The sequence below is a fragment of the Ambystoma mexicanum genome, chromosome 10 (genome assembly GCF_040938575.1).
Source record: "Ambystoma mexicanum isolate Mex_15411 chromosome 10, UKY_AmexF1_1, whole genome shotgun sequence".
In the NCBI taxonomy this organism is placed as follows: Eukaryota; Metazoa; Chordata; class Amphibia; order Caudata; family Ambystomatidae; genus Ambystoma; species Ambystoma mexicanum.
The window spans coordinates 1,001,582,333-1,001,609,574 of record NC_090932.1 but is presented as its reverse complement, the minus strand read 5'-3'; the positions used below and the strand labels follow the sequence as shown (position 1 = coordinate 1,001,609,574).

Sequence of the window (27,242 nt, the reverse complement as noted above, 5' to 3'; positions counted from 1 at the left end):
CCTGCAAGTGTACAGTTTGAGAGAGTTTTCAGTGCGGCTGTGGCTATTGTCTCGGATCACGGGATTACCCCACCAGTGCTGCATATAGAACAATTGACTTATTTAAAATTAAATCGCCACTTCATTGTGGCAAGCTTTGGGAAGTCATATAACCAAAGCCGACACAGAATCTCTGATGATGACATTGAGTTGTCACTCGCCAGTACCGATACGTGTTTGACACCAAAAAGTGGAGCAGGGTTGTTTCATGAGGCATCCGGTTAGGAAACAGATTGCTCTGTTAGTGACCAAGATGCCTTCAGTGTGTGCAGACTTGTTGGTGATGAGGACATGCCATTGTTTTCTGACCCTGTAAAGTGTTACCAGCCTACTGTGGTAGGTGTTCTGGCTGCACGTCTTTGTGGGCTCTCAGATAAAGGATGTATGTGCATGTTTTCACCTATCTATCACTGCACTGAATGTGTGGGTTCCCATCTTCTGGGCTGCATATTTGAGTGGTGACTCAGAAAAACTATGCTAGAAATGATGCAAGTTCTCAAGGTGTGTCTTGAATGACCCTTACATTTTCAAGTTGCATTTGTCATAAAGGGGATGACCCTTCATTTTTCATGGTGTGTCTTTCCTACAAGGGATGCCCCTTAACCATGTTTTGAAGACCTGCTTGCTACAAGGGATGACTCTTAACTCTTAACTTTTTTTTCCAGGAGTTACCTGCTACAAGGGATAAGCTTGGCTTGGACCTAAAATGTCTTTGGACCCCTAAAGAAATAGCCCTGCACAGGAAGTTTGCAATTTTGTTTACCTTTCTCTTAGGTTGCACCACTTTGACATGGCGTAAACTAACAGAGTCCTGCGGTTCGAAAAGATCAAGCTGGTTCAAATCAATATGCCTATCCAAGAAATGCTGTAATCCCATTTGAGCCATAGAGACTTATTGACTGAAAGTGGACCAAGCTGATTCAAGCCATTCTCAAACCCTTGCAAGTTTACAATTGATTTGAACCGTTCAAGTCAGTTCGAGATAAGGAATGAGGAGGTTAGTGACTGCGGGAATGAGGGGGTTACTCACTGAGTGAAAGAATGGGTGTATTTTTTTATAGTGCTCATTTTATTGCAGTCCCATATGCACAGCGTCATCACTTACCTATTAAGGATAGTTCCATCTCCTCCTCATCAATTTCCACGCCCGTCTCCCAGCACCAACCATGAGGGTTTCCAGTTGGAGGGCTACATAGTGATCTCCCCTCCGCCTAGGAACACAAAAGACTGTTATAGTAATTTAAGTGCAGAGAAAACTAGATGAACAATGGCCTCTATGTCCACCCCGCCCCCACAAAAATAATACAAAGAGGTGAGGGAAAGTCCTTGTTTTTAGTTTGGGCTATTAGATGGCACTTTAGTACCACCTATAAGCCGACACTATTGCATTAGAGTACATACATGGAGACAAGGCATATGAGGAGGAACACCAAGCTTGTAGGTGTTGTTAGGTTATTTGCCCACCCATTGACTGCCCATGGCCAGGATAATTCCTATGGCCATTCTCACCCAGTTCCTGCTCCTACTCGCTCAAAACACCTCCTCATGGGAACTCTTTCAGCTCACATTAATCGAGCCTTATCATCAACCTTTGAACGCAAAGTGCCTGCTAGGGTTTTCTCAAACCAGTCTTCTGAGAGTTAATGGGCCTCATTACGACTTTGGCGGTAGCCATGCCGGTAAATACCGGCACGGCTGCCGCCTGAGTCATGAATTTTCTGGGGCACGGGAATGGGCAATTACTGGGGCATTACATCCCTGGTGGATCCGGTAATTGCCCATTCCCGGGCGCTGGAAAATATCACTCCCCATTCCCATTTGAGTCCCATTGGACTCAATGGGCAGGTCGGATGCACCAGCACCATTCGTGAATGGTGCATCCGACATGGTCTGCGAGTGGGTGCCGTTCCACCCGCCAGGTCAGACCTGGCCGGCTGAAAGTCACCCACTCGCTGAACTCTGCATTTTGCCTAGAACCGCAACCTCAGGTAGTGCGTTCACTCTGTACATGCAGCATTATGTGACAGTGTACTGATGGTAACAGCTGCTCTGTGATGCAGAACAAGTACTTCCTGGTAAAAGCTCTGTTATAGTGTCAGTCATTTGTTATAAGCTAGTAGAAATGCATAACTTGGGAATAGCCTTTTTGGATTTTTCTTTTTAAAGCTTGTGTTTCCATGCTCTTTGCCACATTGATGGTTTTTTTTAAAAACATTTCTGCTGAGTTGCAGAGTGGTTCAAGAATGTAATGATGAGGCTTCAATTCCATAACAAGCCGCTGTTCCATGATGTACAAAGTGTGTTATATGGACCAATTGTTCTAACTGAACACTATTTTTACATAGAAAATGTTGGGATAGTAGAATGTATCTGAACATGTTATTGTTAATTTATGTGTGTTAACTCTGTGGTAATGTTTCTGCTTGGTGCCTTCTTCTCTGTGTGCCTGCTTTGTGTGTGACAACAGTGTGCAGCATTTTATAATGATGCATTTTAGTGAATGAAACACTGTATTAAACTGTTGTGGACCATTTTTGCTGTGTGCATTTTCCTTTTGTGTGACAACTTCGATATGCTCTGTGAGAAACCTGAGGGCATCCTCACATCTACTCCCCTTGGGTCTCCTTCTCGGGTGGCCAGGGAAAGGCCACTGCTTTTGGATCCTAACCCTGGGGGTGGAGAAGTCCTTGGGGACTGGGGATGAGATGTCCTTAGGTGAGATGCGGTACGCCACATTTCCATTTCAGGAGGAACACTCAATCCCAGAAACAGTTATGAGGTATTGTCAACAATGTCCCCCTGACCGAGAAAACACCAGGAGATCTTATAAATATAAGAACACCAGGAACGGGTGAAGAAGAGAAGGTTTATGGGGGTGACCCCCTTTTCCTTATGCTGACCACTCTAACCCTTCACCGGCCTATATAGACCATTGCAACACATATCCCCACATTTTTCCTTATTAAAACTATTCTAGTACTGGGACGAGGAAGAGGCAACAAGGAGTAGTGAACACTAGTAACACATTTCACCATTCTAGTACTGAGACAAGGAAGAAGGCTGCAGAGTGTTCTAAGAGACCAACAGCATCCACAGACAGGAAGCGGAGCTGCCAGTCTTGTGCAGAGCGAAACTGAAGTGTGAGCGAGGCTTGCAGACGAAACCAGATATGCAGGCGAAAGCGGGAGCAAGGTGCACAGCTGCCCGGTGGCCTCTCCGAGAACTGGTGAGGGCAGAGGCAAGCCACTAACTGATTTGGGGTACATTTCCTCATCCCCATGCATGCACATTATTTTCACCAGGAAAGCTCCTTTCAACTTTTTTGTTGGTATTAGGTCAGCCCTCTCTGTGGTCTGTTTGCTGACAGAATTCACTAAGGCCTGTACTTGGACTGCGTTAACCACAGTTGATTCTTAAGCGGACTTGGAAGAGGTGACACAAAAAAATTACTTTGTACTCAAGTGTGTTACAGGTAAAGACTTCTTGGAAGGGCACTCGAGCCTTGTATTTTGGAACAGATTCAAGCGAGATCATTATTGTGAAGTTTGTGGCAACCTTGAACGTTGAACAGAAACACGACTTGCCTTGAGGAAGACCATTAAATGGTCAAAACACGTGTTGGTTGTGGCTGTTCATTAAATATTATTATGTTGATGTTTTGGTCGTTTGACTACCTGGTCAATCTTTTTTTGACACTTGTGAGGATAAGTGGGAATAGGTTGGGCGCAAGTGGCTAGTAGTGCTGCTCACATTTTAAATATATGTGATTTATTTATTGATTAATTCATGAATCAAATATATCTAAAGAGCATAGATCCTGTTACTGCATCTTGGTACTGAAGAGAGGCCAAGTAATTGCATGCATTATAATAGTCACAAAAATGTTTTTGACACACTATCAATTTTCATTAAACTATGCAGAGAAAGCACACGATTTTACTGTTTTTGTATCTGAACTCCAACACCCAGCAAAATGTATCCAGTTTAGAAAGTATGCCCTTCTTCCATTAACACACACATAACGCCACCTTTGGACTGGAAAATCCCAAAGTGCTGAGAGGCCCTGCAAATGGCAAATATTGTGCTATAAGAAAGACCACTAACATAGCATAACATATCATAGTGGAAAATGTCACCTTTCTGCATTAAAGTGATAACTTACTTCTCCACGTGTGTTCAGCGTCTCTTTATGTGACTTGCTGCCTTTTCCTAACACAGTTGGTTCCTGGAACTCCCATTCCAAGATGTCTTGTTCTTTGCAGTCCTCCTGCACAATACGCTCCTTACTTGACTGCAGACTCCTCTCCAGAAGATCCTTTACAGCCCAGTTCACGGGAAGATATGCCATAGCTGCCTCCAAGGAAGGGCTGGGGAGCTCCACCTTGCTGTGGCACCCAGGGCAATAAATGCTGCAGCTCTCTCTAAGGAATTTGGCGGCCTGGGAGTGACCGGCACAGTTTGTGGAGGCAGCCATCTTCTTTTCCTGATGTATGCAAGTCCTGCATAGGCTGTGAGAGCACGGGAGGAGCAGCGGGAGGTCGTAAAGCTTCTGGCATGATGGGCAGACAAGGTCCTCCTGGGACATTATCCCAAACCCTCCAGCCACGCCGGGTCTCATTTAATGCTATTTTGTAGAACATAATTCTCTGTGAAATAAGCAATAGCACATCTGAGTAACCCATATGTTTGAACAAAATCTCAAAAATAATTGAAATTATCATCTCTTTTATTTTTAAAGAATCAAATATCACCACGCACACACGCGGGTAAACCAACAACTTTACAAAATAACATTTCAAACAGAAGGTATAAATGAAAGAATTTCACAACTGGAATCGCCTATTATATTGGAAATTCTTGCAGCAAGACCAAAATAATGCTAGATCGGATATACATCTAAAGTTTTGGGGAAATAAAGTGATTCCAGGAGCTAAATTCAAGACCGAACACATAAATCATGAGAAGGTTGCAGTCCCATCAGTGTGAATACCATGAAGCTCCATGAGTTGTTGCGGGGGCCTCATACTCTCCACTGCATGCCCCCAAGATGACAGATGACACCCACTGAAGCAGCCCCGCAGACCATAACTAGATGACATCACCAAAGTAATCATGAAGAGGTGATATGGCTGAATACACATGTAGAGGCATTAGCCAGGTTCCAAAGACACACATGAACTGCTTGCAGAAACCTAAAAGCAACTAACATGAACAGCTGTGACAATAAAGATGGAAGCTGCAGCTGCATTGAAATGAATGGAAGCCATTGGAAAGGCTCAAAACACAGGGAGAGGTCTCACACACTGATTTCCTTGAGAGACTCAAAGCAGAGCTGGCAGTGCAGCCGCTGTCCCCAACCTTGTCAAGGGAGCTGGGAGAGAGTGTTTTGAGTTAACGGAAACATATGCAAGGGCTGGGAGCTGAAATTCATCATAAATGCAAGCCGGGAGCTCAATTCTGTGGTCCCTATAGACTTGATCGGAGCCTGGGGAACAAGGCCCATTCATTCGAGGCGAGCAGAAACTGTTGTTCCTGTCAAACCGAAGGCAGAAGTTTCAGAAATGTAACAGCATGAAGCTGCAGGCTAGAATGTCTTTGCTCAGGGCCAGAGGAGTCAGAGAGATGGTAACATTGGTGGGAAACAGGCGGGACCCTGAAGCCATTCTCTCCACCCATTATTGTGCTCACATGGTGGTAATTTTCCCAAAACAAGAAGGCTCACACTGGCCTTCTGAGGCGGGTGCCAGGCAGAGCTACCTAATATAATCAGGCCAGTTAGGTCACCTGTTAGGCAGAATCCTGTGCCGTTACCTTAGGGAGCACTACAGAAGATTAAGACTACAGGTATATGCAAGAAATCCCCTTTGGTATTAGTCTGTACCACAAAGATTTAGTTGGTAGCTGTGGCTAAGCAGTCAGACTTATCTCAAGAGGGAGATGAGCAGTATTCAGGGTTTACACAATAGGACTACAATACTGTGGAACAAGGAAACACTGAGCAAAGCTTTGTATCAAAAAGAATATATATATATTTATTTTACACACTCTGATGTTCACACACAAATCACTATTCTTAAAGTAAGTTAAACTAGTCAGGAAAAGTATACACAACTCCCTATTTAAATTGTAGACAAGTTTGAGCAAGAGTGAACACTGAGCAAAACGGCACAGTGATAACTGAGCAAAAATGGCACTCTAACAATTTCTCAAAGGGGAGGGAAAGGACAAGTTATACAGGTTTAGACTATTTAACACACCAGCGATACTTCCCAAGTAGATTGTGAACAAGTTAGGCAAGGCAGTACTTTAGCATATGCAATACTGAGGTGAAAACCGAGCAAAATGGCACTTCACAAGTTTAAAAAGAGGGAAGGAAAAGGTGGTTATAAGAGTTAGGTGCACCAACACATTTCTAAGTGAGAAGCAATCTAGAGAAGGCAGTTGTAACAGATTTAGCCAGAATCAATAGGCCTGTGCCAGTGTCAATGGTGCAAGGCAAAGTGCCTAGGTGCAAAATGTTCTAGTAGCTGCAGTCAAGTCTTTGTTTAACGATTCAAAAAGGCGGTTGCAGAAGGTGAAAGACAATGTTAGATGATAGGGGCGGCCAACCCAGTAGGTAAGTAAAGGATTTAAAACACCTTTAGCGATACCAAACAAAATGGGAGGCATGGCGAAACAATGTACCTTTAAAGTAGAAGAGGCTCCAGTGGTGGCGGTAGTTCCTAGCAGTTCCTGCAGTTCAGGAGATCCAGCAGAGGAAGAGAGGCTCTCATCATGGAGGAAGGTTTGAGTTACTGCACTGCCCAGGGATGAAACCAGCTGCGGTGCTGCCAAACGAATAAAAGGTACATTCCTTTAAATCGCTGTCTGGGTGGAAAGGTGCCTGGCTATCTGGTCTCCGAGTGCAGGGCACTGGCGATTCGACCAAGGCAGGTCGTAGAAGGCGACTGGCGAACTGGTTGGCCCCACCAGCTCAAGAGAAGAAGACTCTTGCAGGTGAAGATCTTCTCGAGTCGTTGGAGAAAAGTGGTGAGGATCTGCAGCAAGGTTTCACCGGTGGTTCAGTTGTTGCAGATGTCTTTGGCTTCTCTCCTCTTCGGTTTCTTAGTTCCAGTGGCGACGTCTTGTCCAATAGTCCTCAGGACCCTGCTTTTATGCAGCAAGACCCTCATTCATACAGCCTAGCTGTCACTCAAACAGTGGGGTGGCTCTCATGGCGGGAGAACCCCCCAGCCTATTAGGGCAGAGTGCGACTTGGGTTGCATAGGAAATCCTGTCCAGGGTGCCTATTCCCCCTCCCACACATCCTGTCTACCCCAGACTCAGTGGCGCCGAGAGGAGGGCTTCTGTGCAGAAGCCCGCCAAAAGGACGAACAAAGGATCCCCGACCTGGGTTAGGATTATAGAGAAAGACACGGGAAAGAATTATTATTAAAGTTCTGGCAATAAAAACCTACCGGAGTAAAGTTAATATTAAAATAAACCGGCGGTATCTTAGAGGCTGTCAGTAAAAGTGGTAGCCTCGAACAATGGGAAAATCCCATAGGGAAATATTCGCGTTCGAATATTTACGGTAGTAACCACTGCCACCAGCCAGAAGCATTTGAGAGAGGGATTGTACGGTAACCCCTCGAAAATGAACATAAGGGAAAAATGATTAACCCTTCCCAGTACTTCCATATTAAGATGGGGTGTACTGGTTTAGTTCATAATTATTGACTAGTAAAGTCAATGGGGACTTTACATGCCTTGGGAGACAGTAGTCAGTCCCAGGGTATGGAGTCTATGTATGGGGGTCACTACAACACCCCTATGGTACGGCACAGAGGGTGCTGTGTACCACACATGTTAAAAAGATGATTCCTATGAGAGTGCGAAAAACCCCATAGACCATAAGCACACAAGAATGCCTAAAACACACACTAGCAATCTGTCTAAGAATGGGAAAAAAGGGTCTCACTCTTAGCAGGAGATTCACTCTCCTCCTCCTCTTGAGCTGAAGCTAGAAGCAAAGCTCCCAGTTCTGGTCTCGAGACATAAGCTTTTAGATGGTTGGTGTGAAAGAATCTGGGAGCCTCCTTAGGATTGCCTAAGTCCACCAGATAGTTCACCGCTCCAAGTTTTCCCACAATCTTGAATGGTCCTATCCAATTGTCCTGCAAGGCCCTCTGCCTTGGCACCATAACAAGAACTAGCTGGTCTTGAGCGAACTCAACCATGTTGGCCTTCTGGTCATGCCAATGCTTAACCAGAGCCTGACCTGCTTTCAAGTTATCACTTGCCTCAGCCATCATGTGTGACATTCTCCTCCGGAGTCCTATCACATAGTCAGTCACTCTGACTGGCTTGGGGGAAGGAGCACTCTCCAACCCCTCCTTGATCAGGGCCAATGGACCTCTGACCAGATGGCCATAGAGAAGTTCGAAGGGACTGTAACCCACTCCCTCCTGAGGAACTTCTCAATATGCAAAGAGAAGGCATGGCAGTAGAAGATCCCACTTTTTCTTAAGGGGGTCTTCTAAAGCTCATATCATGCTCTTCATGGTTCTGTTGAACCTTTCCACCAACCAATTTGTCTGAGGGTGGTATGCTGTTGAGAACTTGTAGGTAACTCCACAGTTTTTTTCACATGGCCTTCATGTAGTGCGACATACAATTCGACCCCCTGTCGGATATTACCTCCTTAGGAAACCCAACCGTGGTAAAAATACCAAGGAGGGCCTTAGCCACAGCCTGAGCTGTAACAGTCCTCATAGGAATTGCTTCAGGGTACCTAGTAGCATGGTCTACTACAACAAGGATGAACCTGTTGCCTGAAGAGGTTGGAGGGTCAAGAGGACCGACAATGTCGATTCCCACCCTCTCAAATGGTACTCCCACCACAGGGAGAGGCACTAAAGGTGCCACATTCTTGGAACCACTCTTACCAGAAGTTTAGCAGGTGTGGCAACCTTTGCAATACTTATCTACCTCAGCCCCCATTTTAGGCCAATAAAAGTAGAGAGAGAGCCTTTCCTTGGTCTTCTTGAAGCTCAAGTGACCAGCCAAAGGTATCTCATGGGCTAGTTGCAAGAATTGGAGTCTGTTCTCTTGGGGCACTACAAGTCTTTTGTAGTCTCCAGGGGTGGACTCAGTCAGTTCACTATATAAGGGGCCATCTTCCCAGTGTGACCTATACTTCCCAGGCTCTTGCCCTTCAAGCTGAGAAGCTACCTGGTGGTGAAGACCCTCCAGAGTTGGACATTCTCTTTGTCCCCTAATGAAGTCTGCCCTGTTGGGGGCACCTTCTGCCAGTAAAGACTGCAGCTCAGGATGGTCCAAAGGGTATAGATCTCCAAAATGATCCTGGCCTTCTACTAAATCTGAATTCTCAGGCCCTAGTTCAACTACACAGGGTGGTACCTCCCTCTCAGCCTCAGCTGGTGGAGGAATCACAGGTGTGATTTGTGACAACCTAGGAGATCTCCTGGTTGGAAGCACTGGAGTGCTTTCTGCTGGTTTCTTTTTGGAAGTCTTGGGTTTCCCCTTTGCTTCTGGTTGCTTAGACATGGCAGTTAGTAACTGCAGTGGAGCAGGAGTGATTTATTTTTCTATCAACTCCTCAGGAGAGCCTCTCAAGGTCCTCTCCCTTGCAGGTCTGGTGAGCTCCTGTAATCTCTTACTAGGAGGCCTAGGAGTACTTGACACTACTCTAAGATCTTTAAGATCATTGCCCAACAACACCCTTCAAGGTACTTCAGATTTGATACTAACAGGTATTCTGACAATCATGTCATTGCACTGGATGGGAGCTGGTAACTGGGGAAGTATCTGCACAGGCCCTCTAGCTAACTTGGTGAGGCATTTGGGTGCCGTAGCAACATCCTCTACCTTGAAAATAGATTCATCCAGCACAGTTATGCTGGACCCAGTGTCCCTAATGGCAAGGTCCTCCTGACCATTCACTAGGACACTGTCCTTATAATACTGTTTAGTATTATTTGGGATAGAATTATACACATCTAAATTCTGTTGTTCCCACAACCCCAAGGATAGTAAAGAGACACTAGCTGAGACTCAGATGGGGTCTTCAGCTAGTAGTTGAAAGTTTCCACTGGTCATTGGTACTTCCTCATCTGGAGTGAAGACTAAGGAGACTGTATGGATCCCTGAAGGTTTACCCTTACATCTGGGATCCCCTTTCACATGGTCAGTTGAACCACAAACATAACATTTTCCAAATGTCTTTATGAATGGTGGTTTGCTCTGACCTCCTTCTGGTCTGGGACCAGAAGGTACTCTAGCCTGATTCGATTTCCCTTGTGGCTTACCCTTAGAATTTTGTTTGTGGCCCTCTTTGGAATTGGAATTATTTGAATTCTCTTTGTTGTCTTTCTTAGGCTGCTTTCCCTCATCCTTTTTCTGAGTGACCCCTGAATCCTTGTGAGTAGCCCTATTGGCAACCCACAAGTCAGCAGCCTTATCTAGCTTCTTGGAATCTAGTTCTTTTGAATCAGCCAAGTGCTGTCTGAGCTCAGCAGAGCAGGCATCATAGATAGACTCCAACATTACAAGATTTCTCATTCCTTCATAAGTGTTCACTCTGTAACCCTTAATCCATCCCTCTAAGTTTTTCAAACACTCATTCACCCAAGTAGCCCAAGGGGTACTATCATGCTTTTTATGGGTCCTAAACCTCTTAAGGTACTGGCAATGGGTCTTCCCAAATCTAGCTATCAAAGCTAGTTTCCCACATTCATAATCCATCCTATCCACCTCCCCAACTCCATTACCACATCAGATGCAACAGGGGGGAGCCTAGAGAATAACGAGGGGATCAACTGATTCCCTGTGATATCCTGGAGTCCATGATTGTATTCAAACATAGCTAACCAATCTAACACATCCAACGTAGGTTCATACATACCCACAATCTCTTTAGGCATCCGGGGTCTTTTTGGACTGGAGGATCTAGAGGATTCGGAGAGAAGCATTTTCCAAACACAATTTCTTCATCTCTAGCTCATGATTGAGCTCCATTTCTTTGAGCCTTAGTTCTTGATGTTTCTGTTCAGTTTGGGGACTAATTCCTTTGAATTCCATCCAGACTTTGAAGTCTCATTTTTTCTAGAGTGATAAATTCAGGACTTAATGTGGGACCTGAAAATGGTCCAGTAGCCACAGGTTGAGGCCTTTGAGCAGGCAGAGGGCCAGAGGGGGTTGCATTGTTATCCTCCTCTTCCTCATCTGCTTCAACAATAACATTATCAACATTATATTCCTCAATGTCTGCTACATTTGCTGGAGGGGCAGGCACTACAGCCCCACTCTACAGTCTTTGGTGTTCTAACAATCTTTCAATCATTTCTGATTTCTTGCCTTTGACAGGAAGACTTTTCTGTCTGCACAGATCCCTTAAATAATCAGCAGTATTTACAAGGAGGGTCTCCTAGCTATAGCTTTCCATATTTTACTTTTTTTAAATGAACTTTTAGTGATTGTTAAGCCTTGTGGTTAATTGAACCAAGGTACTAGCAGCACTCTAAAATGTAAATCCAATACTTTTATCCTCACCGCTGTACACCAGTGTTAGGCAGAATCCTGCGCAGTTCCCTTAGGGAGCACTACAGAAGATTAAGACTACAGGTATATGCAAGAAATCCCCTTTGGTATCAGTCTGTACCACAAAGATTTAGTTGGTAGCTGTGGCTAAGCAGTCCGAGTTATCTCAAGAGGGAGATGAGCAGTATTCAGGGTTTACACAATAGGACTACAATACTATGGAACAAAGAAACACTGACCAAAGCTTTGTATCTGTTACGCTCACCTGGTATCCACGGGGATGCCACCCAGCCCTGGTTGGATGATTTGCACTCTCGAACCCTATTCCGGTCCCTTGGTAAGGCCTCTGGTTAACGATGGGTCTGCAATATAGGAGAGCTGGATTCAATACCAGATTGTCTTTATGTTTTCCCACCTCCCTTGGCCTCAACTCCTTCCTACCCCTTGGGCCTTCTCCTCACCTTAATATTGTAAAAGGTGGATTCTCGATCCTGCTCCTCGTGGCAGGGGTGCGTAGATGTGGGGTGCGAGCAGCGACCAAGTTACTTCACTGGTGCAAGCCCCACTGTGGGAATCCAGGCCTGCTGCGACTCCGTAGGTTTGTGTCGCCTTTTATATTGCTAACCTGTGTCTTTTCTCTCCTTGCAGGTTAAGATGTTCCTCGCTGAGTGCCATAATGTTCCAGCAATGATACTGACCAGGAGATGACTACCCAGGTAAGAATTGTGTGGCTTTCTTCATTCGGGAGGAAACGTGAGTAAACGCTTACTAATGCCGTCTTTCTTTCTCCTCTTTCCAGGTTATGGCATTCCAGGATGCATGCAGTGCCGGATGATGGAGTTCGTACGTTCAGGTGAGTGGAACTGAAGTCAGCGATGGATTGAAGACAGGATACTGTTCCAGGTAAGTTTCGTAGTTTTCTTTCTCTCTCTGCAGGTCCTTGGCTTCAGGTAAGCTGGCATCAAAGAACCTGACACAGTGAGCGTTACGCTGCCCGCAGCAGAATAACGCAAAGTATGTTCTGCTGTTTGGGTGTGGTTTAAATAGTCTCAGGTAAAGTAGTCCAGGTAAAATAGTCCCAGGCCTGCCACTCCCAAAGTAGTCCAGGTAAAGTAGTCCCAGGCCTGCCACACCTAAAAGAGTAGACCGCATAGCTCAGTTCCTTGTAACTGAGCTATGTGTGTGCCTCCATGTTGGCTGAACCCCCCAAGTTAAATAGTCCCAAGTAAATAGTCCCATTCTAATGTTGGTCTTCATGATGGCTATGAGCCTGGCACCAAAGGCGCCAGGACTGACTCCAAGAGAGTCTTGGATGAGGTTTTAAGGCCCTTGACCTGGCCCTAACTGGAAGGCTGATTTGCCAGTGAGGACAAGGGGCAAGGATCATGACAGTATCAAAAAGAATATATATATTTATTTTACACACTCTGATGTTCACACACAAATCACTATTCTTGAAGTAAGTTAAACTAGTCAGGAAAAGTATACACAACTCCCTATTTAAATTGTGGAAAAGTTTGAACAAGAGAGAAAACTGAGCAAAACGGCACAGTGATAACTAAGCAGAAATGGCACTCTAATGATTTCTCAATAGGGACAACAAGTTATACAGGTTTAGACTCTTTAACACACCAGCAATACTTCCCAAGTAGATTGTGAACAAGTTAGGCAAGGCAGTACTTTAGCATATGCAATACTGAGGTGAAAACCGAGCAAAATGGCACTTCACAAGTTTAAAAAGAGGGAAGGAAAAGGTGGTTATAAGAGTTAGGTGCTCCAACACATTTCTAGGTGAGAAGCAATCGAGAGAAGGAAGTTTTAACAGATTTAGCCAGAGTCAATAGGCCTTTGCCAGTGTCAATGGTACAAGGCAAAGTGCCTAGGTGCAAAATGTTCTAGTAGCTGCAGTCAAGTCTTTGTTTAACGATTCGAAAAGGCGGTTGCAGAAGGTGAAAGACAATGTTAGATGATAGGGGCGGCCAACCTAGTAGGTAAGTAAGGGATTTAAAACACCTTTAGCGATACCAAACGAAACGGGAGGCCTGGCGGAACAATGTACCTTTAAATTAGAAGAGGCTCCTGCGGTGACGGTATTTCCTGGCAGTTCCTGATGATATACTGCTCATATCACACCCTTCTCAAAATACCCCCCAGGTCACACTGGATCAGAAATCAGGCTAGTTTGTAAAGGTAAATATTTATTATTTATTTTATATTCAAATCACACATACATTTTAATATATAGATATGGGGCAGCAATCACCAAGCGGTGACAATACAGTACAGATAATAAGTAAAGCAATTGAATTCACTTATAATAATGTAGAATAGAAAACAAAGGAGAATGAACAGTTTTGGTTTGTGAACAGATTGCGTTCAGGTTAATAGTTCCCCAAGCAATGTACTGAAGGTACAAATGAGCAATCCTACACAGGTGTCAGTAATCAGCAGGTATTCTGGAATGAAAGACAATGCCTAGGGTTTAAATACAATCTTCCCTCCCCAAACAAGAGAGAAAATTGCTTAAATGGAGAAAAATACTGAGGAAAGCAACACTAAAAAGGTCCTAACACACATGAGCACAAAAAAACACGTGTAGGCTTTTGAAAACTGCAAATTCGCAGCAAAACGTCACTATGCAATTTTAGATATAAACGGGTCAAATACACTGTTCTGTGATGTGGTTTCTGGTTGTGGATGTAGCTAAGGGTCTTAGGGTTTTAGGTATCAGGGAGAGCTGACATTTAGTTTCTATCTATAAAATTGAAGAAGTTATAGAGGTTTTAGTGAGAGGCATTTTTTGCAAAATAAGCGTGAAAATGGAAACAGAAATTTGGTTTTAAAAATGACAGATTGGTTTCATTACACTATTTTAATGACTATGAAAAAGAGGATGCCACCCGGGAATCTTCACAGTTACGTGGCCACCGTAACCCTTTACATGGTGGATAATCGATTCCTTTCTGGGATCTACTTAGTTACTCAAAATCACTAATGATTTAGGGATTTGTAACACAGATGAGAGAAAAATCAGCACAAGAATGGATCTGAAGTTAAAGATGGGATGGGTTGAGATTGGGATAAGACAATGCAAATATACTAAGGGTCACTGTTCTTCCTATTAATACTTACAGTCCCTTGTGATTAAAATGGACAGTCAAGGTTCTGGTCATGGATCGGGTCAGGTCTACCGGCAACAGGGCACTTCTGGCGGGATTGGATCAGCGGCGCAGTTCTGGTCAATTTTGGACTGCACCTCACACTGGATTTGGATGGGCCCTTCTGGTCACTGGACACGGTAGGTTGCAGGATGCAAGTTTCAGCGGGCCAGCCTTAATAATAGCAAGCCAAACTGAATCAGAATTATTCTTTTAAGTTTTGGGATGGTTGAATTTGGGCCTAGCTAAAAAGAGTTCATCAATACTAAGGCCTGGATTCTGCAAATAAATCTGGAGTCAGCTGCAAGATGAAGAGTTCTGGACAAGATGAAGAAGTCGGGAACAAGACGCTGCGTGGAAATCTGGATGTGTTCTGGAAGCAGTGTGTCCTATGTGGAGTGAAGTTCCTATATTTATACTATCACATGACATCACCAAGTTTATGGTGTGAGCAGAATTTCAAAACACACCCCCTGGCTGTGAGTGGCCACAGGCACTTGCCTTGTCCTGGTTGGCAGTCATAACAGAACTGTCATCTTTACAATGAAATTTAGGAACTCCAACATTGATTTTGACCAGAGCTTCACTTTTACACAAAGGTAAATTTCTAGAATTATGTCCCTAATAAAATCAGACATATCCATTTATATTTGATGGGCTATATTCACATTCAATCCCCATCTCTGTGCGAGCTGTCTTTCTCATTCTATGGAATTTTCTCAATTTTAATCATAACAGTTTGGATTAATAATTTCTAATTCAGTACATCTCTGGGCGCTTATCAATGGATCATGTACATACAATCTTAGACTTGCAAAATTAATAGTTCTGCTACAATTAGAGTTTTTCCTAACTTTTGTCCTTAAGTGATACAGGTTTCATCAATGTCTTCAAAGCAAAAGCCTAAAATTGGGTTAACATCTACCAATGTTCAGACTTATCCTTCTTCCGGTTGCAGAGTTAAAGAGTTTCACATTTCATCAAAAATAAAGGTTTAAACATCAAAAAGTTCCACCATTTTTTTTCTCTCCTTTCAACAAACAACAGCTGTCAGATCTCTTTGATCAGGGTGGGGTGTAGAGGGAAGCATCCTGCCCATCTCCAGCAGAGGTAAATGTGTAGCCTGTCCTTTGTACTTGGCACAGCCAAAAGATGAATGTCTAATGAGGCCTCATTGTGCTCCTTGTTGTCAATATGCGGGAACCATTAGGCTTCCTGTATCAAGGAAGTGTCAAACTGAGATGTCAAACTTTCCCAGGCTGTTCACTGCCCAATCAGAATTAAGCAGTTACTTAACTCCAATACTGGGTTGCTTTAAAAAATTCACAATAAAGTATGTTTTTTAACACATATCAAAATAAGCACGGTTTATAAGGGATTTGGTCATTTAAAAGAATTAAGCCCTTCACAAACAAGCTTTAAATAGGTGCATTTTGAAATTTCTTCAGGAAAAAGAAACACCCCTAAACTGGGTTTGACAGCTAATTTTCTTTTGCAGCTGTCAGTCAGTGAGGCCTAGATTCCTCTAACTACCTGGAGAATCTATAGTTCCAGCACTTTTCATTTTCAATAGTTCACCTGGAAAATACTGAAACTAGGGCCAAAACAGCACTTTGAAGGTTGCCATTGATTGGGAAGCTGTATATAAAGGCATTTTCAGAATTTAGCCCACTTTTGTAGCCTTAATTCATGTGACAGGTAACAGCCCCCACTGGCATTCTCCTGCAGGGAGCTCTTGTTTTGACATCAACTTTGCCTGTGTTTGGCAAGGTGGTTCAGCCTTTTTGTGATTGATGCACCATGCGCAGTTTTGCAGATTTGGCGCGCACACGGGTTGGTGCCTCCATTTTTGGCTGTTTTCTTTCCACATCGGCAAAGGGGTGTATTAGGGTGCATTGGCATGGGTTGAAATATCCCACACCCCCCCCGGTGACTTCAGCGTGACATCCAGTCGTGGGGGAGTCGGGCACGTGGTATTTTTTTCCTTCAGTCCATGTAAAGAAATCCGGGTGCTTCTCCCATCAGCGATTGATGCGACACGCTCTCCTCGCCGTTCTGGTTGGAAGTGTGGAATGACACTCCGGGTCTCTTGTTTTTTTTTTTTCGTCCCAGTCCCCGACGACGTCCTCCTTGGTGATTAGGTGGATTTAGTTTCAGTACTAGAAAACAGAACATAGCACGGTTATGGACATTTCCCCACTACTGTTCCCCAAGGGGTGTAGTGGGGCAGATACATGCATTTAATAACAATATTCCCCGCCTATATTCAGTGATAGTCTTAACACTTTCCTCGCACGTAATTAATGAACCTTTAATACATTTTTTTAGATTTCTGGATTTTCCCCCTCTGGGTTTCCGGTAGGCTCTTCTATTTGCCACAAAGTATGCCTGGGCTGGCAACTCTTTAGCTGGTTTATGTGGACCCACTTGTCTTCCCCTTCTTTCAAATTTCCTTGGGGATGCGGATTCTGTAGGTGAGGCCTAGGATGGTGACCTCTCTTTCTTTTCTGAAATTCCATTTCCTACCCTAGCACTAGTGCTGACCGGAAGGCTTTCCTTAGGAGCACCAGGACCCTTAGATTTCCTCTCCAATTGGGACCGGGCTTGGCCATAACTGGGGTCCAAATTAATTTCAAGTTGGTTGAGGAGGTGACTGCTCATATAAAAGGTGGAAGGAACACCTTGCACGACCCAACAATGATGTATTATGCTTTTCTTATCTCTAGAAATTTTGATCATGCAACTGCTAAGCAGAGAATGTTTGAAGCAGGGCGTTTCCAGGTCCCACACCCATTGCTGCACCGACTCAACAGCGGGTAAGGTCTGGTCTTTTGGGAGTTTCTTAAATAATACTTCGCTGATGAAGCTTTCTTCACTATTCAAGTCAACTCAGGCAAGGACAGACTCCTTCCCATCATTTAACTGAATTGGGAGGAAGAGCTGTTCACCCTTCTTCAGAATGACAGCTATGTTTTGTGCTGGTTTGATATCAATTTTGGCTATGGAATTGGGATTTTCTGATTGTGAATTTGTATAGAGCTTTAGAGTATCCCCTTCCAGTGTGGAATGCCACTTGAGACTGGAAGGTTGATTTGCAGAAATAGAGAGGAGTTCCCATCACCAGTTTGTTGTCCCACAGCTATGATGGTGACGTCAGGTATGTCATTGTTTTGAAGGTACAACTTAATTTGGTCTGGTTTTTGTTCAACCATGTGGCATATGCCATTTAGACTAACATGGTTGACACTTTGTTTTAATTTAATTGGCCTGTGAGTCTCTGTCCAGAGTACCTTATTCACGCCATGTTATAGGGGAAACAGCCTACGGAGGACGTCATTCCCTAATAGACACAGGTTTCCCTCTGGCACCACGACTATGACCAGGTGCTTCATTTTGTGTTGCCCAATTTTAATTTCCAGCTCTGCAGACCCCTCAACAGGAATTTACTTCCCGTCAAAGTTCTGGAGCTGTCCAGAAAGAGGATGTGGTATCTCTCCCCCCTTCATGAATTTAGCTGCTCAAAGATCCTCTTTGACAGCAAAGTTGCTTGGGATCCAGTGTCCACCAGTGCTGGAATTGCACATTGCCCTTGCACTTGGACGGAGGCGTAGAATCTACCTTCCTTCTCCTCCAATGAGCAAAGGTAATGGGTGTTCTTGGTAAGCTGGATGGTCCATTTACTCATTTCTGACGCTGACACCGGCATAGTTGGGTCAAGAGACGGTGTTGGAGTTGAGGAATCTGGCAAATAATTTGGACACACTGCTATTTGGGGAGTTTCAGGCGCCCCTTGTTCTGGGCTGCCTCCCCTTTCTGGAGGCAGTCAACAGAAGTGGTTGGTGAGGTTTGGGGTTCCTCTTGTGCTGCCCCCCCTTCTCGGAGTAGGTTCCCAGTATGGAGTTGGGTGTTTTGGGAATCTGAACAGGCAATTTCACACTCAGTGAATTGAGGAGTCCCGGGCTCCTCCTTTTCTGATTTGGGGCTCCCCCCCTTTTTTGGAGACAGTCCCCAGAATGGCTTTGGGGAGCTAGGGAATCTTCTTTCTCTGGTTCTGAGCCGCCCCCCCCTTTTTGGAGGCAGTCCCCAGAATAGGTTTGGGCATGACTTGGTGTGGGAGCTTGGGGATCTGCAAAGAAAATAGGGCAGTTGGATATTGGGAGAGTTTTGGGCTCCCCTGGTTCTGACTCTGGGCTCCCTCCCTTTTTGGTGGCAGTCCCCAGTCTTGATTTGGGCAAGGTGATTTTCTGGCTTGTCATTCTGGGGTTCAATGATGGGCAGTTTTAACTCAGTCCCCACAATTACCCAGTCTTGATTAGCATATCTCGGGACCCATTTTTCTTTGGGAAGAGTTCCCCCATACCGGAAGGAGAAGATCAATTTCCCAGAGTCCTCTGGAGACCCCTCTCCTTCAAATTGGAAGACTGTAACCTCCTCCACAAAATGGGTCTTTTTAGGCCCTTTATTTCTCCTACCCGCCCTCTGTTCCTCAGGTTGCAGACTTTCGGGGGTAGGAGATTTTGGTTCCAGTTCCTGGGTTTCCAGGGGCTTTTCATAAGTGGGGAAGGTAGCTTCCTCTAAGGCTTTGCACCTCGCTTCCCCCCGTCCTTCCTCCTTTGGAACCGGTGGGTTATCGGGGTTCTCTCCCTGTCTTTGCTCTGGAGTACCAGACCCTTGATTGGTGGAGTTCTGAGCTGGCATGCTCATCTGAGGGTTATGCTGAGCCCTCAACATGTGACCCAGATCCTGTCACAAGTTCTGGACCTGGCGCTCCAGTTGGGAAACACGCTCTGGCTGGTATGGGGGTCTCTGGTCCATCCTAGGTGGATCACGAGAAGGGTAACTGTCCCTTCTCCCATAATACCCTTGGTTGGGATAGTTCTGGTAACCCTCCACCCTTGGCCTCCCCTCTCCCGGATTGGGCTGTCTGGGCTCAGGAAAGTGGGGAAAGAACGGAGGGTTGTTTTGGGTGTTGGAGTTTGGCAGATACCGGGGAAAGAAGCTTAACCCGGCATTTGGGGGGTTACTGCCCTCCTGGGGAAAATTAGGAGCGAAGTTTCCTGGGTTGGTAACTACCTGGTTGGATCCCCCCCTTGGGCTGGGGGAGTCCACACATACCCCAGGATGTGTTTGTTGCCCTTGTAGCGGGGGCTAATATAATCAGGGGAGTTATGGGTCCCATGGGTGGGGTTACCTCCCTGACCACCTGTTTGGGATTGGCCCAAGGGCCTTCTGGTTCTTAGGTTAGAAGAAGGATTCTGTGCAGGAATATTTTTAGGCCCCCCATCTCCAGATCTAAAATGGGGGCAACCTTCACCTCCGCCACCTTAGCAGCAGCAAGGGTGTTGGCTGGTTTGGGGTTTTTATTTGTATTTTTATTCTCTACTTGCTTCTGCACTTCTTAAATACAAGTCACCTGTTCAATGACCCAGTCTAGTGATCTCTTCTCGTGAAAGTCCCTCACCAGCTGGGTCATGATGTATTTAGGGAATGCCTGAAAGAAGGTATTAATTAACTCCCTACTGTCTGTGTGCACCCTCCCGGTGGTCTGCGCAAAGGCACGTTTCTGTTCTTGCAAAACAATTTGTGGGGCCTGGTCTTCCCCACACTGTAGGTTGTAGGCCGCCTTGCGGGCCTCTTGGGGGTTCCTATGTACAGAAAAATGTTTTAAGATGGTCGCCCTGTAGGTGGACCATCTTCAGTGATTTTGATCCTCCAGCCCTGCAAAGAAGCTGGAGTATTCAGGGGAAAATGTCCACTTGACATATTGGATACAATTATGACTATCTTTCAGGTGGACAGTATCCATCATTTGCTCGTATAACTCAAGGTGCTCCCAGACTGAAGACTTGGCATTTGTGTGATAGGGAGTTATGACGCTCCTAATGGCCTTGATCTGTTTCAGGGGATCTTTTAGTAGAGCCCTCTTAATTTTGTTGGCCTTTTTAGTTTTAGTCACCCGTGTCCACTCATCCTCTGACTCAGAAGCACTGCTACAGGAGGTGGCTTTCTGATCCTCTAGGCCCTCCCTGATTCTGCGAGCTCGAAAATGGCTGGCAGAATGTGGGGGCCTAGTTTCTTGATGCCTATGGTGCTCAGAAGAATCTTCTGACTCCCCCTTGCTCCCAGGATTGGCAGAGTACCCACTCCCCCCCCACTGCCCTATCTGGGAAGAGGTCTTTAAGATACTCTTTGTTGGCCTACTTTCAGGGAGTTCCCCACCAAATTTGACAGACTGATCCTTTGGTAGGCAGTATTTTTGGGGATCCAGTTCCCTGATTCTCCCCTTAATGGAGTCTTCCTGATCAGAGAGGCTAGCCCTAACTTTTGGGAATCTGTACAGAGACGCCCACCCATCCATTCCTGGGAGGTGCTGATCTGTCAGTCCCATATTGCCAATTCTATTGAAGTCTACCATCCCCGTGGCTCTGGGTTCATATGCGCCAGTGGACATGAATGTGGCAGAGTCCATGGTACTGAAGGGGTTAGAGTCCCTGATTGCACGGGTCCTGATGTTATGCTCAGGGGTTTCTCTGTCCCTTCCTACCTTTTTCTTTCAGCCCCTATTCCCTGGTGACATGCCAAAATCTTACTCTTTTGCTCCTCTATTAAGGCCTTACTGGTCTCAATGAGTTGCTCTTGCATGGCTATCTGTTTATGGAGCCTATCATTCTTTTCACAGAGAGCCTCATTGTCTCTCTGTGCTTCCTGCCTGGATTGGAAATACTGGGCCAATTTTTGCTGCAGGAGGCTCACCTCCTGAGTTGTGTCATTATTGGTCTGAGTGTTCTTTTCCAGAGCATCCTCCACTCTCCTGGTGTGCTCTAGTAGCTTCTCATATTCACTTTTTACCTCACTGAGCTCCTGCAGGGCCAGCTTTCTTTCCTCTAACTTAGTTTTTAATTGGCTGACTTCCTGGCCTAAGGCATCCCTCTCCTGACTTATAGTGCCCATCTGTTCAGCCAGGTCATCCCTCTGTTTGTTAAATGCACTAGATTTCTGAGAGTGGATGTCTTTAATAATTAACCTATTGTTTTCCTCTTTTAATTGGTCTATTTGGTCTTGTAGGACGACCATCTGTTCTGCGCAGACTCTATTAAAAGTTAATTGTTGCGCCAGCTTTTGTTGACTCTGTTGTAAAGAGTCAACCCTTTCCTGACATTACTTTTGCAGTGTCTGTACTTGGGTATCTTGCTCTGCCTTCTCTTGCTGTAAGAGGGCCAGATCTTCCTTTAGTTTTGTCAAGTACTGTCTAGCTTCTGTCTCTGATTCGTGGCTCTTCTGGAGCCTTTGCTCTGCAGAGTCCAGATTGGTTTGGATTGCCTGTAGTGTTTCCCCTTGCTTCTTTGCCAGAACTATGTTTTCTGCATGCTTTTCCTGTATTATTCCTATGTGGAGGCACAGGTAGGCCGCTATTTTGGCAATTTTACACTGCTCCTCTTTTATTTTTGGGGCCATGTACAGTTCACTGAGCGCTTGGTGTAATGGGCCTTGTCCTGCCATTTATCTGGGTCTATGGCAGTGACCTGTTCTTTTATTTCCTGCAGCCATACCTGTTCATCCGGTTCGGGCCACTCACCCCTGACAAACAGTTTGTGCAGGGGGTGTCCCCTAGCAATATTAATTTCTACTGGGATCGCCATTTTGGAAATATCAATTTCCTTATGACTTATTTCAGGGTTAATTTACTTTTACAAACGGGCACGATTTTTTGAGTATTTATTTTGAGAGGTGCTTCTACAATGCAGCACAGTACCCCAACCCAGCAAGGTGTTTGTACCCTGCAGGCCAGTATGCTGTGCAAGACTGTCACGGGTGGTACTTCAAATTCAGAATAACGGCACGAGCCCCCAAGCTGTTAAGGATTTCAATCAGGCACACACCCAGGTCTCGCCTAGCATGTAGTGCGCAAGGACATACTTATTTTATTTGTGTCTATAAGTTCAATATTCTGACTGATATACCACTCATATCACACCCTTCTCAAAATAACCCACAGGTCACACTGGATCAGGAATCAGGCTAGTTTGTAAAAGTACATTTTATTATTTATTTTATATTCAAATCACCCATACATTTTAATATAAAGATATATGGAGCAGCAATCACTAAGCAGTGACAATACAATTCAGAAAATAAGTAAAGCGATTTAATTCACTTATAATAATGTAGAATAGAAAACACAGGAGAAAGAACAGTTTTGGTTTGTGAACAGATAGCGTTTAGGTTAATAGTTCCCCCAGCAAAGTACTGAAGGTACAAATGAGCAATCCTACACAGGTGTCAATAATCATCAGGTATTCAGGAATGAAAGACAATGTCTAGGGTTTAAATACAATCTTCCCTCCCCAAACAAGAGAGAAAACCGTTTTTGGAAATAGACACTTTTAAAATGACAGGTGAAAAATGGCTTTGTAAAACAGTGCAAAAGGTTGCAAAATTGCTTAAATGGAGAAGGATTCTGAGGAAAGCAACACTAAAAAGGTCCTAACACGCATGAGCTACAAGATAAACAACAGTATGTACTTTAGATCAGGATGCGAGTTTAAGAAACACTTTAAATGGGAAAACAAAGTGTAAGCTTTTGAAAACTGCAAATTCGCGGCAAAATTTCACTATGCGATTTTGGATAAAAACAGGTCAAATACACTGTTCCGTGATGCGGTATATGGTTGTGGATGTAGCTAAGGGTCTTAGGTATCAGGTAGAGTTGCATTTCGTTTCTATCTATAAAATTGAAGAAGTTATAGAGGTTTTAGTGAGAGGCGTTTTTGCAAAATAGGCGCGAAAATGGAAACAGAAATTCGGTTTTAAAAATGACAGATTGGTTTCATTACACTATATTAATGACTATGAAAAAGAGGATGCCACCCGGGAATCTTCGCAGTTACGTCGCCAGCGTAACCCTCCACGTGGTGGATACTCGATTCCTTTCTGGGATCTACTATAGTTACTCAAAATCACTAATGACTTAGGGTTTTCTAACACAGATGAGAGATAAATCAGCGCAAGAATGGTTCTTAAATTAAAGATGGCATGGGTTGAGATTGGGATAAGACAATGCAAATATACTAGGGGTCACTGTTCTTCCTATTAATACTTACAGTCCCTTGTGAATAAAATGGACTGTCAAGGTTCTGGTCATGGATCGGGTCAGGTCTACTGGCAGCAGGGCACTTCTGGCGGGATTGGATCAGCGGCGCGGTTCTGGTCAATTTTGGACTGCACCTCAGACTGGATTTGGATGGGCCCTTCTGGTCACTGGACACAGTAGATTGCAGGATGCAAGTTTCAGCGGGCAAGCCTTAATGATAGCAAGCCAAGCTTAATCAGAATTATTCCTTTAAGTTTTGGGATGGTTGAATTTGGGCTTAGCTAAAAAGAGTTCAGCAATAGTAAGGCCTGGATTCTGCAAATAAATCTGGAGTCATCTGCAAGATGAAGAGTTCTGGACAAGATGAAGAAGTCGGGGAACAAGACGCTGCGTGGAAATCTGGATGTGTTCTGGAAGCAGCGTGTCCTATGTGGAGTGAGGTTCCTATGTTTATACTATCAAATGACATCACCAAGTTTATGGTGTGAGCAGAATTTCAAAACACACCCCCTGGCTGTGAGTGGCCACAGGCACTTGCCTTGTCCTGATTGGCAGTCAGAACAGAGCTGTCATCTTTACGATGGGATTTAGGAACTCCCACATTGATTTTAACCAGATCTTAACTTTTGCACAAATGTACATTTCTAAAATTATGTTCCCTAATAAAATCGGACATATACATTTCATATTTGATGGGCTATATTCACATTCAATCCCCATCTCTGTGCAAGCTGTCTTTCTCATTCTATAAAATTTTCTCAATTTTAATCATAACAGTTTGGATTAATAATTTCTAATTCGTTACATCTCTGGGAGCTTATCAGTGGATCATGTACATACAATCTTAGATTTGCAACATGAATAGTTCTGCTACAATGAGAGTTTTTTTCGTAACTTTGGTTCCTTAAGTGATACAGGTTTCATCAATGTCTTCAAAGCAAAAGCCTAAAATTAGGTTAACATCTACCAATTTCCAGACGTATCCTTCTTCCGGTTGCACAGTTAAGGTGTTTCACATTTAATCACAAACAAAGGTTTAATCATCAAAAAGTTCCAGCAGTTTTTTTTTCTCTCCTTTCAACAAACAACATCTGTCAGATCCCTTCCTTTGATCAGGGTGAGGTGTAGAGGGAAGCATCCTGCCCATCCCCAGCAGAGGTCAATGCTCAGCCTGTCCTTTGTTCTTGGCACAGCCAAAAGACAAATGTCTCATGAGGTCTCAGTGTGCTCCTTGTTGTCAATATGCGGGAACCATTAGGCTTCCTGTATTAAGGGAGTGTCCAACTGAGATGTCAAACTTTCCCAGGCTGGTCACTGCCCAATCAGAATGAAGCATTTACTTAACTCCAATACTGTGTTGCTTTTAAAATTCACAATAAAGGGCCTCATCACGAGATGGGCGGTAATGCCGGCGCTATTACTGATGGCGCTATTAGCCCTACCCCCAAACCCCCGGCGCTATTAGCGCGGGATCACGGGTTTGGCAGAACGGTTAGTGCACATTCCCCATTGGGCCCATTGGGGAATTCCTCATTCCCCATTGGGCCCAATGGGGAAAATTCATGCTATTACCACCAGCGGATTTCCTGAAATCAGCCAAGGTCATGATCTGGCGGACCCTTAAATGCGGCGGTAATAGCGCTACTACCGCATTTAAGGGTTACTGCCAGACTCATGATGAGGCCCAAAGTATTTTCTTTAACACATATAAAAATAAGCATGGTTTATAAGGCATTTGGACATTGTAAAGAATTAAGCCCTTCACAAACGTGTTTAAATAGGCACATTTTGCAATTTCTTCAGGAAAATGAAACACACCTAAACTGGGTTTGACAGCTAATTTTCTTATGCAGCTGTCAGTCAGTGAGGCCTGGATTCCTCTGACTGCCTGGAGAATCTATGGTTCCAGCGCCCTCTTCATTTTCAATAGATCACCTGGAAAATACCGAAATTAGCGCCAAAACAGCACTTTGAACATTGCCATTGATTGGGAAGCTGTATTAAAAGGCATTTTCAGATTTTAGCCCACTGGCATTCTCCTGCTGGGAGTTCTTGTTTTGACATCAACTTTGCCTGTGTTTGCCAAAGTGGTTCAGCCTTTTTGTGATTTATGCACCATGCGCAGTTTTGCAGATTTGGCGTGCACAGGGGTTCGTGCCTCCATTTATGGCTGTTTTCTTTCCCCATTGGCAAAGGGGTGTAGTAGGGTGCATTGTCATGGGTTGAAATATCCCACACAACACACCCCTGGCCTGCCTAGTACAAAAAATCAAGTCACACTAAAAACTGACTAACAAATGTGATTCTCTCTCTGAGATGACTTCTACGATTTTGTTCTATGGGGTTGTCTCGTGTTTTACTACTAAAGCCTCTAAAATAACGTGTAGACTGTTCCTGGATTTCACCGCGCTGAGAGTGCCAGGTCCGATCAGTGACAGGCTACCCTTAGGATGGATCACCTTAGGGATTCCCTATGGATGGATCAACTGTGTGCTGCCTTAGGTCTTAGCCAAGGAGCAACGAGGCAAGGGGAGGGGGCAGAGGGAAGACCGAGACAACGATCCTGCTAGGCCAGGTGATATTGAGATCATGCAAGTGCAGGGGAGTGGGGAAAGGGAAAAAGTGTGACGGGAAAGGGAACGGGGCAGTGCAGTACATTGGATAAAATAAAAAACAATAAATAAGAAGTGCAGCAGGATGGTGGCAGGTTCTGGGGTAAGTGCAGACAGCAGGCGTCAGGTGCTGGTAGGGTGCTGTAGGGATACACAGGACAGCCTCCGAGTGCAGGGGGCAGTGAAGATGTGCAACTGGCGTGGAGGGGAACTGGGCCCGAGAACAGAGGGTAACCTGGTGACCAGTGCAGTTTCAATTTCAGCCAGGAGTTCAGCAGGGGGGAGGAGGAGGGAAAGCAGAAGCAAAGAGGAAGGTCTTGAGGTGTTTCTGAAACCAGAGATGGTTCTCCTCATGTTTCAGTGAGGCAGGGAGGCTGTTCCAGAGGGAGGCCCCAGCCGAGGAAAAAGATCTACCACCAACTCGTTGCTTGGAGAAGGGACTGACTCTGAGGGAGTTGAAGGTGGATGAGGGAAGGGCTCAAGACGGAAGAAATTTAGAAAGAGAAAGTTGAAGGTATTGAGGCCCCAGAAGGCCTTGTGGGCAATGCAGAGGGTTTTGAACTTTATCCTCTCAGCCACTGGGAGAAGAGGGCGGAGTGTAGATGCAGGCAGATTTAGAAAGAGGCTGTTGCAGTAGTCCAATCTAGAGAGAACCAGAGCTCTGGAGACAGTGAGCTTCTGGGTGAAGGAGAGGAAAGGAAGAATGCCTCTGAGGAGGTGTAGCTGGTAGTGTGACTTCTTGGAGATGTCAGATGTGAGGAGAGAAGGAGAGTGTTGAGTCATAGATGACTCAGAGGTTGT

At 44.8% G+C, this 27,242-nt stretch overlaps 1 protein-coding gene across 1 annotated transcript in view; it reads right to left on the bottom strand.

The window, feature by feature from the left end:
• The window catches only part of LOC138491920 (E3 ubiquitin-protein ligase RNF135-like), a 114,439-nt gene that overhangs the window by 45,054 nt on the left and 42,143 nt on the right, over positions 1–27,242 (bottom strand). Inside the window, exons 2-3 of the mRNA XM_069618784.1 lie at positions 4,202–4,685; positions 1,145–1,250 (exon numbers count right to left, since the gene is read on the bottom strand). Of these exons, the coding sequence (XP_069474885.1) occupies positions 1,145–1,250; positions 4,202–4,657 (562 nt within the window). The 5' untranslated portion in view covers positions 4,658–4,685. The remainder of the gene's footprint in view (positions 1–1,144; positions 1,251–4,201; positions 4,686–27,242) is intronic.